The sequence below is a fragment of the Schistocerca piceifrons genome, chromosome X (genome assembly GCF_021461385.2).
Source record: "Schistocerca piceifrons isolate TAMUIC-IGC-003096 chromosome X, iqSchPice1.1, whole genome shotgun sequence".
Lineage (NCBI taxonomy): Eukaryota > Metazoa > Arthropoda > Insecta > Orthoptera > Acrididae > Schistocerca > Schistocerca piceifrons.
Genome location: NC_060149.1, coordinates 62,842,747 through 62,859,420, shown reverse-complemented (window position 1 = coordinate 62,859,420; position 16,674 = coordinate 62,842,747). Strand labels below are relative to the sequence as shown.

The 16,674-nt window shown below is 38.2% G+C and overlaps 1 protein-coding gene across 5 annotated transcripts in view; it reads right to left on the bottom strand.

Moving 5' to 3' along the window:
- Nucleotides 1-16,674, bottom strand: part of LOC124723040 (coiled-coil domain-containing protein 177) — a 291,118-nt gene that overhangs the window by 148,185 nt on the left and 126,259 nt on the right. For 3 of the 5 annotated variants that reach the window (XM_047248215.1, XM_047248216.1, XM_047248214.1), the window contains one exon: nt 15,552-15,720. The exons of the other annotated variants lie outside the window; for them this stretch is intronic. In XM_047248215.1, coding sequence (XP_047104171.1) covers nt 15,552-15,686 — 135 coding nt within the window. In that variant the 5' untranslated portion in view covers nt 15,687-15,720. The remainder of the gene's footprint in view (nt 1-15,551; nt 15,721-16,674) is intronic. 5 annotated transcript variants of the gene reach the window in all.

Genomic DNA, 16,674 nt, shown 5'->3' with positions numbered 1-16,674 from the left:
CTGCCTTCATTCCTGGCAAATAAGTCATACAGGGAGCTGCTGACAGATTGAGTACATCTCCAACATTCTGCTGGAGATCTTAAAGTCCAGAAAAACACTGTGTAAGGGGTGATAAAAAAAGGTTCCATTTAAAGGCTTTACAGTTCAGAACCACTATGTCTATCAGAAAAAATTGTCATGACCATGGAGGTAATCATCCCACTGATGCTCCACATTGAAGATACCTGACTGGTAAAACACTTTTTCCTGTTGTATGTAACTGCCTGCTGCACATCCTCATCCAACAGGAATCATCGACACTTCAAGGCCTTTTTCAAGAGACCAAGGCACGATAATCACATTGGGTGACATCAGGACTACAGACAGGTGCTTGAGTGTTTCCCACTTGAGTTGGCGTAAGTTCTGGGTTACGACATTTACAGTATGGGGACGTGCATTATCATGCACATCTTGTTGCAGCTTTCCCAGACATTTTGCCTTCAGACATGCCGCCCCATAAAAATTCTTCTTCTCTGATGGATATCTACTGGTGTTTGTCATGCAACAGCCAAGAAAAGAATAACAATATGTTGGTCCTGTTTGGATGCATTTGGTAATAATGTTGCCATAGTTCACATTTCCACATTTACCACACACATGTCGGAAAGACACAAATGCCACACTAATCCCTTGCCTACATGTCAGTCCTTACATATCCACATAGAAGTTGTGCTATGTTGCATATACATTGCAGCAATGCCATCAAATGGAAACTTTTTGGCCATCCATAATACTATTTTGTCAGTTCTGAATCACATGACCAAACTCAATCACACCAGACAAGCATAATAATCCAGGGTCCAAATTCAACTGTGGCAGACACAGTTCAGATGACAGGTGAACAGGTCTACAAGTGGCTCACATCTAACAGTTTAAGTAGTAATCTCACAATGGCTCATGTTATGCAGTTTCAAACAAGAGACATGAATGATCATACACTGAATGAAGCACAGTGAGAAACATTCCTTGTGATTCAGCTGATAACAAGTTAAAATAGAGTCAATACATGGGTAAACTAATCAAGAAGCTAAATTCAGCATGTTATGCCCTTAGAAACATTTCTAACTCTGTTGACCTAAAGACAAGAGCGTGGTTTTTTCCCCCCACTCCCTGTTGTTTCATGGAATTATCTTCTGGGGCAGTACTCTTACAGCAATTGCAGTGTTAGTCCAGCAGAAACAAGCAGTAAGAATATTGTGTAACATACATAACTGTACATACTGCAGAAATCTTCTTAAGGCTCTAGGAATTCTCACACTCCCTTCCCAATATATTTACTGCTTAATGGTTTTTATTGCTGATAATGAAAATCAGTTTCAATGAACAGTCGCAGTATAAGATATAAAAATAATTTTCATGTAGATTTTGCCTTCTTGTCCAGGGTTTAGAATGGAGTTATGTATTTTGCTGGTAACATACTCAGTAAGCTCCTGTTAACATTAAGTATGAAACTGGGAATCCATACCAATTCTACAGCAAATTAAAAACATACCTAATTACCTACTCTTTCAACAAATTATCCATATACCTAGATTTGAGGTCTGAAATGTTCTGTTAGCCACATGGGAAGTAACAATGTTTGATACAAAGCTGCAAGAAATACGTTACAAACAGTTTTCTGAAAAGATAAGACCAGTTCAGCTGCAAGTCCTTTGTTTATAGGCTTCACAGATTTCACAGCATTTTAACAACATCATCAGGTGCAATAAAATCAAGTCATGCTCACAATGGAAAAAGAGAATGAGATTACCCAGCATTCATAGTCAGCAAATGTTTGCTAAGTAGTGGGCATCAAAAATAAAATAACATAACATCCTCTACTTCGTGACAATTTGCTGACTATGAACACTGGGTCATTCCATTCTCTATTTCCAACCTAAACATGAGTTAATTTTATTGCAACTGATGATGCAACTAAAATGATGCAAAACTGGTCATGCCCATAAGTAAAGAACTTTACGCTAAAGTGGTCTTATCTTTTCAAAACAATATATCCAGGCTGTGGCGGCCTGACTTCAAAGTCTGTTGCTTACTATAAATAATACACAGCATTTATAGCTGTATAAAATATTCTCTTTGAAAAATACCATTGTAATCAAGTAAATATGAGCTACTAGCAGCAAATACTCAGCAGCTATATAGTAAAACTGAGGATTCAGCAGTTGTTTTCAAAGTAGCAGCTTCCTCACTAATTTGCATATTAAATTTAGATGGCATCATATATAAGCAATATAGTGATAGTTTATTGTTTATTGTTTATGCAGTATACAAAAAATGGTTCAAATGGCTCTGAGCACTATGGGACTTAACTACTGTGGTCATCAGTCCCCTAGAACTTAGAACTACTTAAACCTAACTAACCTAAGGACAGCACACACATCCATGCCCGAGGCAGGAGTCGAACCTGCGGCTGTAGCAGTCGCGCGGTTCCGGACTGCGCGCCTAGAACCGCTAGACCACCGCGGCCGGCTATGCAGTATACAGATTAAGTTTCTAGGGCATCTTTGTCTAATGTTAATGTATATTTTGACTCATTCCACATGACTTGTAGGTTCTCCTTCTTGTTGGGATCTATAATGAATGAATGAATCAATCAATCAATCAGTCAATCAACCACAAACAGGAAGATTCCCACATGCCTTAAAAAATCACCCAATATCTGGGTGTTGTGGGTAGATGTTGAATGATCATGGATCACTGCAGGTCCTCAGATATTTTTATCCCTGTGCTATGCACATGCACCCCTGCATAGTTGGTCACTCCTGTTTCCAGCACGATGTCTGTGTCTGGTAGGTCGCTGGCCCCTGGCTCACAGGTGCTCCTTTGGAGACAGTTTATGTGCCTCATCAGTACATTACATTTTTGGATTTGTTGCTGATTGTAAACATTGTGTTCACAGGCACCACCAGGGATCACCACCAGTGCTCATAGGCTGCGTGTTCAGCGACAACAGCGGTGCTGCTGCGGGTGACTAGTTTGTACCTGCGGGTCACGAGGTCAACAGGAGCTGCAGACATTCCTCTGCCACACTATACTTAAGCCATGGTGCAACCTCCAGCAGCCAGTTGCAATCACAGCTCTGCTTCAAGCCACCTGTGTCGGTCACCAAAGGCATCCCATTTGTTGCAGCTTCAGCCAACTCTGCACCATGCTGCATTGCTCTGCTATGCTGCCCATCTGCCACTAGCACTCTTCCTGGAGCCCAGTGCTATGGTGTAGTTGTGTTACAGTGATTACTGGACTGGCACTGCTTTGCCCTTGATTTTGAATTTATCATATCTGTTATTACTGTCTTATGTGGAACTTTACTTTTCTGTGGTGAGGCTGCAATATATGTACATTGTCAAACAATCTGTGGAATCATTAATCATCTGCATGCACTACAAACTAGAGACCCAACTAAAAATATAAAACTTTTCTGTGACAAGTTGTTGTGGCTGCTATGTCTGAACGCTTATTTCTCTGATTCCCAGCAGGACCTGACACCTTCCCTTGTGCTTGTGGCAGTAGACAGGAGTCTCATTTCAACTGAATATTTTTTTTCTAATAGGTACTTCCACTGAGCTTCTTCAAAGGTATATAGTGAATTTGAGCAGACCATAAATTCCTCTCACTCACACTCCATCTGCTCCAGTGACTTCATGAATGTATACAGCTTTATACTGTGTAGTGTGAATGTTACTGGTAAGTGAATCCTAATGGCAAAGCCAGGTAAAACTACAGATCAGCCAAGGCTGGTGCCTGGCTTTGACCCATCAGCATATACTGCCAAAAAACGGAAAGACTTATTTAATATGCTATAAAATAACGATTTAAAAACTGGAATCAGGGTGTTTTGTTTTTAAAAATAATGAGATATAAAATTATTATGGGTATCCTCATGACCCAAGGTAGTCTTCTGCACTAACCATAATGTAAAACATTGGTACTTGCAGCATGAATTTCTAAAAGGTAGCTCTTTGCACATATCCCTAAAGAATTTGTTGCTCACTAACAATTCTTTGATTTGATTTTTTATTGGTCCAGTTTTATCATACAGCACAAATTGTACAATTGATATTGAACAGGTCAAAGATAAATTAGAATAATACATAGTATTAGCAAAATAGTAGGCAAATTTAAATAGGTACCTATTACAATTCATTTTGTTACATATTCAGAAATTCTCTGGCAGAATAGAAACAATGTTTTATTAGAAATGCCTTTAGTTTAGCTTTAAATATTGGATGAGTAGCATGTTTTATTTCTTCTGGTACCTTAAAATGTCACTCCAATGGCAGAAGGGATTGGTGTGATAAGTACTGAGAACTTTGGTGTACTGAAAATTTCACAGGCCTTTCTTCTCAGACTATTCAGACATGATCACTGTCCAATTTTCTGATGGATTTGGAGCTTTTGTCTTTTCCCTTTGATTTTATGTTAAATATTTGCCTTTTGCTAGTAAGGTTACTGATGCTCTTTGCTCACAACTTGTTTCCTTCTTTGGTACTCATTTCATTACTATGTCAACATTCTCCACATCTTTTATTGTGGGCCTTTCAGCAAGTGCATTTTCAGGCACAAGTATACATATTGGACTCATTTTCTGGTATCTGAGTGGAAAGAGCAGTTTTGTTAATTGTATTTGTACTGTCAATCTGACACAAACATGACTGGTTGTAACACTTTGTAAGCTTTCTATGCAATACATTTTGTCACCTTCATCTCTTGGATAAATCGTCAAAAGAAAGACTGCTGCATTACAATTCCTCCTGACGTGTTAAATACATACTTTGCCAATCCTATCTCAGAAACTAACATTGAGGATGATGTGAGCAAGACAGATGCACTAATGCTGCCATTACTTAATAAAGTAACTAACAGTTTTAGATGGAATCATGTAACTTGTAGAAAAGTCAGTGAAACAATAGTCAAGCTCAGTAATTCCCAAACAGAACATCACTATGGCTTTTCTAATTTTGTTAATAAACACTTCAAAAATATATAATAATAACTTTAACAAAAAATAAACAAATTATGTGAATGGTGCTGTCTATCTAGAACACCTAAACTATCCATAATCAAACTTTTCTATAAGACAGTTACTGACCAACTTCTCTTGTCACAATAATTTCTAAAGCAACAGAGAAACCAATATTTTGAATATAATAACCTAATCTGTTCTGAATAGTATGATTATAGGTCTACCCTCTCTACTTTAAAAGTAGTTGACAGCACTACAACAGAAGTATATGACTGCTTTGAGAATAAGTCAACAACCTGTGCAGTGCTACAGGATCTAAGGGAAGCCTTTGACATAGTGTACTTATAAGAAAGCTATAAGTGCAACAGAACAGGGAAGAATGCCCTCCTCCATTGCAGACATACCTATTTATTTATTTTATCTGATGCCCATTTTATCACATTCATTATACAGGACTTGTCAAAATCAGTCAGAGAAACAGTTAGAGTGAGTAAATAATTATACATTAGATTCTTTAACTGTTAAAAAAAGGGGTGCTGCTAGGCCTCTGTTCTTAGACCCTTTCTATATATATAATTTGCCCTCCATATTGCCCTGTGGGTCAGTACTGTATGCAGACAACAACATCCTAATTGCTCAGAATACCATCCTACATGAGCTAAAAGAGAATGAAGCAGTACCAACAGATAGGAGTACTTCCTGTTTTCAGACTAACGCATTACACACAAATAAAGGCAAAACAGGTAACACTGTATTTCACTTAAGCACCCCCAACCAGGAAATTAAATCAGCGAAACTTCTTGGCTTTCATACTGACCAAAGTCTTAGCACGTATATACAAACTGATAAATTGTGCACTGGACTCTCAAGTGTGGTTTGTCTACAACATAAGTTGAGAGACAGTCCCCCCCCCCAGGATTAACACCATGAAAATGGTTGATTGGTTGTTTTGGGGAAGGAGACCAGACAGCGAGGTCATCAGTCTCATTGGATTAGGGAAGGACGGGGAAGGAAGTCTGCCGTGCCCTTTGAAAGGAACCATACCGGCATTTGCCTGGAGCGATTTAGGGAAATCACGGAAAACCTAAATCAGGATGGCCGGATGCGGGATTGAACCATCGTCCTCCAGAATACGAGTCCAGTGTCTAACCACTGCGCCACCTCGCTCGGTACCATGAGAATAAGGCACACTCTACTTCATGAGAATGAATATTATGACAGTCACTAACTTGAATGTTTATAGCTGCCTAGTATATGCCAAAGAAAATCTGAATAACTTTGACTTCACAGTGTTAATACATCACCATAATGTAAAAAAATGGAAATGCAATTGACAAGCTATATGCCTGACTAGTGAATATCCATAACAGTCATAAATATCCTGGTCTCACATGTTTTCACAAACTATCTAAAAATGACCACTAGTGTCTTTGAATAAATTCAAAAACATAACAAAATGGGTAAAAAGTAAATCACAGTATACAGTGAAGGAATCTACAGAATGTACAGTAGATGACTTGAAGTTCTATCTCTGGAGAATACAAAATTATAAACTGCAATATTTAAAGAAGTGATTAATGTGATATGTTGGTTCATTTTGGTGTACTATGCTAAATTTGCAAACAAAGGTCAGCTTGCATAACAATGTGCATTAATAAAGTAGTAACTGAGGTAAATGCCTTGTCATAATGTAAATATAATTAAATTAGGCAAGGAGCCATGTTAGAATACAGTAATTTTATAACTGTAAATGTATATAAACTTTATACGATGACACTGTCTGCATAAAAATATGTTTAAAGGTGAATCAATATTCTGTCCTAATCTGTTTTGTTCAAGAAATACAGGGCATCCACAACTCCCTGGATCACCATGATTTTGGAAATTCATGCAGTATGGCTATAAAGAGCATGTAAGCCCTGGTTCTTGAATGACATATCCACTTCTTGCCACTTCTTTAGACATCATAGTGGTGTGGCCAAAACAGTGTAATTTACAGTAGCACATGGGATTTGGAATATATGACCACATTTTAAGACAAAGGAAGCCTGCACTGACATACTGATACTGCAATACAAAAAAAAGTTGGGCAGCTCGCCATTCCAAATTTTCATTACATTTCACACCTCTATAACACCCATTCCTTCTACAATTCTACAGTTCTATTGACTGAAGGACAATATATATTAATTCAGCTCTTTGAAATTTCAATCATAATTCTACTTACTGCTTGACATTTCAATTATAAAAGTGTAATTACAAAGCCTTTTAATTAATTTAGGGTCTCTTGTCACTACTCCTGATGCTGCTAATGAGCAGTGTTCAGCTCAGTAATCACAGGTATGCCAAATCCAAACTCCCTGAGGTGCTCGGCATTTAGTGACACCCAGGATCCATATATAGCTTATGAAATGCTATGAACAAAATTACTATTATGCCTTGTAGTAAAAGAATCTTACTTGCAAGACATTAAATTGAACTAAAAGTCATTATATTAATGATGACTAAAAATTTTATAGGCATTTTATAGTCATTATCTACATTGGACAAAACTTATCAACTCAGTGTGAAGGAAGAATTGAAATCATGGATTTATGCCAATAACTTAACTCAAAGTGCTAAGGATACAATCACAGACAACTGCAGAAAATGATCATGTTTCATTCAGGTAAATGGTATTTTCTTTTATGTGCTACTGACTGTGGCAATACATACAAACCTTCCAATACAAACACTCACATCCAAATCTTTAACCCCATTTAAGACTCACCTACAACTATTTACTAAAATGGTCCTAAGATGAATAAAGAGGAAACGGCCCCTGAACAACTTGCATACCTTAATTTGATATTATATGAAGAGCCATCGTGGTAAATTTTCTTTTTTTTTTAATTCAGGAGAATAAGGACTAAAGCTGAAATTTTAAAATGACAATTATTGTTGTATTGGTCATTCAGATTTATGGTATGAAATCATCACACTTCAAAACCAAAAAATCAGTCCAGTCAACAAAAGAAAATCGGGGAAAAAATTCGTGTAGTCGCAAATTTTTGTACAGTGGTAATTGGGAATGAAATGAACAACATACCAAAAACGGCAGCTTCTAGTGAAAATGTTTGCCAGTTCAAAATTAAACTGCATTAAATTTCCTACCAAAAAAAGGCACATTCATTTTTTTCTGCAACTAATAGCTTCCACACTGCAGGGGATGGAAAAATCACAGATTATTGAAAATAGTTTTTAATGGTATGAAAGTGATGTTTATTGTTAAATAAAGTGGGTTAAAAACTAATATAAAATGTCTTTACTGTGCCTAAGTGCAGGATAAATGTACTAAGGGATAAATTATGGTCTTGGGGTGTAACAAGGTGAAAAGAAGGGGGCGGAGATTAGAAGTGTGAACGAAGATAGGTGAATTGTGGTCATGCACTTCTCTCTTTCATAGGTCTGCAGATTATAGAGCAGTCGATTCCCCATTCTATCAACTCCACTATATCACAAAAAGCAACTACAAGGTTTAAGGTATGGAGACCCTTCCATAGTTTGCCTTACTGGTGATGCAGTGTGCAGACATGCCTAGGGGTATTCTTTTTCGACAAGCGCATTAACAGTACATAGAATATGGATACAAATTACTAATAATACTAATACAAGAAATACATATCAACATGATCTACATAAATTTCAACTGTTCTATGCTGCTAGAGGTGAAATTGATTTGTAGTCATCCTGTACAGCAACTGCAGTGTTCTTCTGGAAAAGGCTACTTCCCCCATCTACATCTACTTCTACATAGATACTCCATAATCCACTGCACCGTGAGTGGCAGAGGGAAGCCCATACCACTACTAGTCACTTCCTCTCCTGTTAAACTTGCAGGTAGGGAAAGGAGAAAATGACTGACCGTATGCCTCTGTATGAGCCCTAATTTCTTATCTCTTGTCCACATGGTCCTTATGCACAATGTACATTGGCTGCAGTAGAATTGTTCTGTAGACAGCTTCAAGTGCAAGTTCCCTAAATTTTCTCAAAAGCATGCTTCGGAAAGAAAGTTGCCTATCCTCCAGGGATTCCCACCTGAGTTCCTGAAGCATGTCCGTAACACTTGTGTGCTGTTCAAACCTACCAGTAACAGATTTAGTAGCCTGCCTCTGAATTGCTTTGACGTCTTCCTTCAATCTGACCTAGTGTGGATCCCAAACACTTGAGCAGTACTCAAGAATAAATCGTACTAGCACCCTACATGTTGTCTCCTTGACAAATGAACCACACTTTCCTAGAATTCTCCCAATAAACTGCACGTGACCATTTGCCTTCCCTATCATAATCCTCACATGCTTGTTCCATTTCATACTGCTTTGCAACATTATGGCCAGATATTTAAATGACATGACTGCACAACACTGTTAATGCTATATCTGAACTTTACAGGTTTTTTCTGCTACTCATCCACATTAACTTACATTTCCCTACATTTAGAGCCAACTGTCATTCATCACAGCAACTAGAAATTTTTTCTAAGTCGTCTTGTATCCTCCTATAGTTGCTCAACTCCGACACCTTACCATTCACCACAGCATCATCAGCAAACAAACACAGATTGCTGTCCACCCTATCTGCCAAATCATTTACTTATACAAAAAATAATAGCAGCCTTATCGCACTTTCCTGGGGCATTACTGATCATGCCCTTATCTCTGATGAATACTTGCCGTTGATGACAACACACTGGGTTCTATAACTTAAGCAGTCTTTGAGCCACTCACATATCTGTGAACTTATTGCAGATATTCATTCCTTCTTTAACAGCCTGCAATGGGGCACCATGCCAAACACTTTCTGGAAATCTGAGCAAGCACAATAAGAGAACCCTTCTTCAATAAAGCACCTTTCCTTCTCTTCCACAATCTGTTAATTCACGATTTTATACCAGCATCGTCCACCCAACCCTTGTCATGTATGTGAACAACAACATCTGGTGGTGTTTCAGAAGGTTTTGGCATTATTTTGTGCTTGAAAATGTGCACTGGATTAAGTTTAGTACCATCAGCACAACATGAAAGGACAACAGTGTAGCACATTTTTTCATGTCCACTTGTTTTTATAGTTACAGTTTTAGCACCTCTAATGGCAACAGTTCTGTTACTCAGCATATCAAATGTCAGAGGAGCTCGTCCATATTCGCTATTTGGCTTAGTTCCACACTGATTTTGTTTCAATGTTGAATAATAAAATGATGGAAAGCCATGCCCTTTCAAAGGAACCATTCTGGCATTTGCCTGAAGCAATTTAGAGAAATCAGAAAAGAACTTAAATCAGGATGGCTGGACACAGGTTTGAACTGTTGTCCTCCCGAATGCAAGTCCAGTGTGCAAACCACTGTGCCATCTCACTTGGTCCACCCTTAAAGTCTGCTACGTAGCACTAGCTTACAAGCGTGTATTTGAATCATTTTTGTATTAATTCCAATGCCGTTTTGATGGTGTCCTGGAATCCATTTCAATATGTCATCTTCTAGTTTTGGCCATTTTGCAATCAGTCCTCTATTTGCACATTTAGTCTTTCTCTTTTTTTTTCAGCTCTTTACTAGCCCACCAATCACGAATGCTTTTCTTTTTGTTGGTGGAGGGCCAAAATGCTGCTCAGCTGCTCTGTTTCCATGTTCTTCTGTATATGCTATGACTCTCAATTTACAGCCCATATCATATGAATACCTTTTACTTTTTTCCATTACAAAACTAGCTACAAACAAAGATATTGAACTGTTACTGATAGCACAAATCACTTTAAATTCAGCTTTACTAGCACTGTAGACTGCAATGACACATCATAGGCTAGACAGTGTTCTGGATTTGGGATGGTGGGACAGGAGGGCGACAGTGCAAGCTTGTGAATGCCCGCAACTCATGTTTGTTGCATCAGTGCACTGATGCTGCCAGTTGAATTCAGTGTTGCCAGATAGAAATAGGCTTCCTATGGCATCGAATATATGGCCATTTTTAAGACTGGCAGGAATTTTAAATCAAACACTGGACATTTTTATATTAATTTTGAGTATAAGATACACATGAAATTTGGAGGCATTTTTTTTAGAAAAAAGTGCGTCTTATAGTCGATAAAATACAGTACGTTAAAGGCACCACCAACTAGCGTTGCATGATCTGGGTATTTACGTGCTACTGACTGTAGGCTTTTTTCTAATGACTATAGAACTATCGCAGCACAATCAGGTGGGGCCGCCACAATTACTGCTCCTTTTCAGTTTACAGACTATACATTCCCACCATTTCCAGTCCAGTTCTCTCCTATGAGTAGACTTCATGGGGTTTGTGTTGACCTCATTTTATTACAGAGGGAGCCAACTGAAGCCTCTGGACCTCTTCAGATGTTAGGAGAGTGAGGCTGGGGTGATACATTTGGTACCCCTCATGCTGGGAAAAGTATTCCAACCATTGATAGTGGAGACAATGAAATAAACATTGTCAAATACATTTCACCAGCATGTTACACATAGGACAGGCTCTTTGGCATGGCAGACAGTTGATAGCTCCAGCTGTAGAACTTTTTTACATAATATGTTTGACAGAGCACTGAAAGACCTGAGTCGAAACAAGGCCCCAGAAGTAGACAACATTCCATTAGAACTACTGACAGCCTTGGAAGAGCCAGCCCTGACAAAACTCTACCATCTGGTCAGCAAGATATACAAGACAGGCGAAATACCCTCAGACTTCAAGAAGAATATAATAATTCCAATCCCAAAGAAAGCAGGTGTTGGCAGATGTGAAAGTTACCGAACTATCGGTTTAATAAGTCACAGCGGCAAAATACTAACACAAATTCTTTACAGACAAATGGAAAAACTGGTAGAAACCGACCTCTGGGAAGATCAGTTTGGATTCCGTAGAAATGTTGGAACATCAGTTGTTGTTGTTGTGGTCTTCAGTCCTGAGACTGGTTTGATGCAGCTCTCCATGCTACCCTATCCTGTGCAAGCTTCTTCATCTCCCAGTACCTACTGCAACCTACATCCTTCTGAATCTGCTTAGTGTATTCATCTCTTGGTCTCCCTCTACGATTTTTACCCTCCACGCTGCCCTCCAATGCTAAATTTGTGATCCCTTGATGCCTCAAAACACTTCCTACCAACCAATCCCTTCTTCTAGTCAAGTTGTGCCACAAACTTCTCTTCTCTCCAATCCTATTCAATACCTCCTCATTAGTTACGTGATCTACCCACCTTATCTTCAGCATTCTTCTGTAGCACCACATTTCGAAAGCTTCTATTCTCTTCTTGTCCATACTAGTTATCGTCCATGTTTCACTTCCGTACATGGCTACACTCCATACAAATACTTTCAGAAACGACTTCCTGACACTTAAATCTATACTCGAAGTTAACAAATTTCTCTTCTTCAGAAACGATTTCCTTGCCATTGCCAGTCTACATTTTATATCCTCTCTACTTCAACCATCATCAGTTATTTTACTCCCCAAATAGCAAAACTCCTTTACTACTTTAAGTGTCTCATTTCCTAATCTAATTCCCTCAGCATCACCCGATTTGATGCGACTACATTCCATTATCCTCGTTTTGCTTTTGTTGATGTTCATCTTATATCCTCCTTTCAAGACACTGTCCATTCCGTTCAACTGCTCTTCCAAGTCCTTTGCTGTCTCCGACAGAATTACAATGTCATCGGCGAACCTCAAAGTTTTTACTTCTTCTCCATGAATTTTAATACCTACTCCGAATTTTTCTTTTGTTTCCTTTACTGCTTGCTCAATATACAGATTGAATAACATCAGGGAGAGGCTACAACCCTGTCTCACTCCTTTCCCAACCACTGCTTCCCTTTCATGCCCCTCGACTCTTATAACTGCCATCTGGTTTGTCTACAAATTGTAAATAGCCTTTCGCTCCCTGTATTTTACCCCTGCCACCTTTAGAATGTGAAAGAGAGTATTCCAGTCAACATTCTCAAAAGCTTTCTCTAAGTCTACAAATGCCAGAAACGTAGGTTTGCCTTTTCTTAATCTTTCTTCTAAGATAAGTCGTAAAGTTACAACATCAGTAACACAATTAATTGTGAGAGAAGTGTAGTAACATTCTGATCATTAATTAATTCACCACCAAGTGACCACAACACAGTTACAGAGCTTTATTAACATACAGTGAGTAACAGACAGAAGCAAGCTGTCACATTTACCAATAGAATCGCTTCCCCATCAAAACTTCATAGGTGGCTGATAATATCACACTTACTTTACATGAAAGCTCACACAACAATTACAAATAAGTACTCACTTAATAAACTGAAAATAACTTGACTATATAAACAAGAGCTCAAGAAAGTTATTTTATCTACCTACATTGAGAACTGTTTGACAGGAAATGCTGGGAAGGTACAGTTTGTCTGTAAACTGAAAAGCAAGCAGTACTTGTGATGGAGGAAGTTGCCTTTCCTGGAAGAATGCTGCCACTGCTATACAGGATACCTAAGGATCAATTTCCCCTCTAGCAGTGTAGAACAGAGTGTAGAGATTTACATAGATTCTACCCTTACACATTTCTTGAACTAGTATTATTAGCAATTCATATCCATAGTCCATGTTGTGTTAATGCACTGTGTGGAAAACAAACTACCCCAGACATGTGTGCACAATGTTTCACCAGTCATTCATGGGGCAAGCTGAGCAAGGGTCAGTATAACTTTTGTGAAACACCCTGTGGTTTCTTTTTGTGATGTAGTGGAGAAGAGAGAATGGGAATTGGCTTCTCACCCTTCAATTTGCAGACCTGTGAAGGAGGGAAGTGCACCACAATCCTGCAACCTTTCTTCTATCATGATTTTAACCTCAACCCTCACCCCCCACTCACCTTGTTACACCACCAGAACACAATTTATCTCTTAATGCAGTTATCCTGCATTTGGATGTGGTACAGACATTTAATATTTCTTCTTAACCAATTTCATTAAACAATAAACATAAATTTTATACCATTAAAACACTATTCTTAATAATCTGAAATTTTTCCATCCCCTGCAACATAGAAAATATTAGTTGTAGTGAAAAAATGAATGGTACCTCTTTTGCAGAAAATTTAGTGCAGTTTAATTTTGTACTGGGAAACATTTTTGCTAGAAACCATTGTTTTTTAGATTTCCATGAAAAATATAAAACAGTGACTATTAAACACCACTCCTACATATGCACATACACTACCAGTCAGGATTTTTAGAATGTTGTTCATGAGACTCCCCGTAACACTGTCCAAAAGTTTGTGACTACATGAACTTTTTTCCCACATCAACCTTTTTTGGTCTTTGTTGACTGAGTTAAATGTATGCTAATGCTTGTGAAAACTGTATGGCCATGAAGGATTTATAAAAAATTAACCTGTGTATGATATATAATCATACAAATAAATTATTAATGCACAGAAAAATTTCTCAAAGGAAGATCTTTCCACATGACTTCTGTCCAAATCCTGATTTCAACTGTATGGGGTATTGGATGAGCATCACACACAAACTAATGAATCCTAGGTGTGACCAACTGGCATTGAGTCAAGTGAATGGGGAAGCCAAGGAAGAAGCTGTAGTATGTGGCTCTGAAGAGAAGCTGTCTTGAATGGTTCATCCAGTATGTGGATAAGCCTTGTCCTATTGTATGCAGCTACAGGAAGGTGCTGAAGGAAGAGTGTCACTTATGATTCTTCAACTTCCCTTATGTAGCAGACCTTGTTGAGAAAACCTACAATTCAGAATAACAGAGACCATACCCAATGGTGACTTGGACAATTATATCAGACTTTCATCCAGAATGGCATCAGTCTCTGCACTCAGGGAAACAATGTTCACCCATTGGGAAGGTTGATTAGTATAAATAACATGCAACTGCTTATATTTATAGGTCAACAGTAGCTAGATGCATATTTTAATAAGAGTATAATGCTGAAAGGGACACAGATATGGATGACATGCTGGCAAACTGTCAGGTAATGACTCACGTACATCGATGGTCAAACATTATGTGGCTGAAGGTCTGTTTCTCCATCCTGACGGCACATTTTGTAGTCCACTATCACATTTAAAACTCATATGTTTCTCTTCAGCCCAAATACTACATGCATATGCACACACGCACACCCATGCTCCCTTCCCCACACATCATTGTGATAGTGTCGCTACTTTCTTGTAGTCTGCATGTTCATGATATGTCAAACAATAAATCCAAACAGTCAACTGTATTCAAACTTCATAACTTGAATATATTGCACCCTAGGCATTGATGAGACAGTAATCACTCATAGATCATCACTTAAACAGACAATAATTCACAACTGCCCTTTACAGTCATTTAAAGTGATCATTTAGAGGGCACTATGTACCCCGTACAAATAAGATTGCCCTCTAATATCTTTTATGCATCATACCATTACTCTTTTTGTGGAAATATTCCTAAGATATCGTAGAACTCTATCAATATATCATAATTTAATCAGCAATTGCTAATCATAATATTGTTTTCAACACAGATTTACCTTACAGCCAGCTTTGCGGCACGCTTCCAGTGAGCGTGGGCTGGTCAGTACGTAGGGACAGTTTCTGGCAGAATTATCATCAAAATTATACAAGTTCAGCTGCAGTGGTTCATCTAGTGGCTTAGTCTTCATCATTACTTATTGTAGAATAAAAGTGGTACATGAAATTCTGAAAAATAAACAGATAGTTTTCTCATTACAAACAAAATCTTTTTAAAAATATATAAGGTTCCTTTAACATATTTTTGTGTAGTTCTCCTTAAATGCTGAAAGTTCTATAGTATTATGATTTATGTGTGTGTGTGTTTGTGTGTGTGTGTGTGTGTGTGTGTGTGTGTGTGTGTGTGTGTTCACAAATGCCTGAAATAATGTGGGGGTTTATTAAAACCAAAAATGAGAGTAAAATGCAGGCAAAAAATGGCACTGGACAGTGGTGTGCTGCTTTTCAAACAGTCAGTGTGATGGGTGCGAGGTGCACCAAATGTTACAGAATTACATCATCTCTAGCCTGGCTGACAAACACCTGCTGGAATGTATGACTTTTATGCAGGATGGCACTCCACCTCATATTGCTACATGTGTGAAACATCTCTTGTGCACATTGTTTCATGAGGTTCATATGCCTGAGCAGCCAATTCTGTCATGCCTGGCCTCCCAGGTCCCTGGACCTCAGTTCATCTCATTTTTAGTTGTGGGGTTACCTGAAGTCACAAGTTTGCCATGATCCTCTGACCTCACTAGGGACGCTAAAAGACAACATCTGATGACAATTTCCCACCATACCTACTGATATGCTGTAAAGTGCTGTTCACAATATTGTCCCTCAACTACTGGTATTGTTGATGAATGACGGCCGATGTGCTGAGCATTTGTTATAAAGAACATTGTCTGTGATAAAAATCAATTTGCATGCTAATTATTGCTTTTGTATCATATGAAGCACCATCTGCTGGTAATTTTGTCCTCTTTTTTTGCTTTCAATAGAACTCCATGTCATTTCAAGCAAGTGGGTTAACTTGTAGCTCTCTACCTACATTATTCTGTGAAGTATTTAATTTTCAAATTTTAATGGACTTCTGGGTCACCCTATAATTCTGAAATCATCACATTTCTATATGGCAAT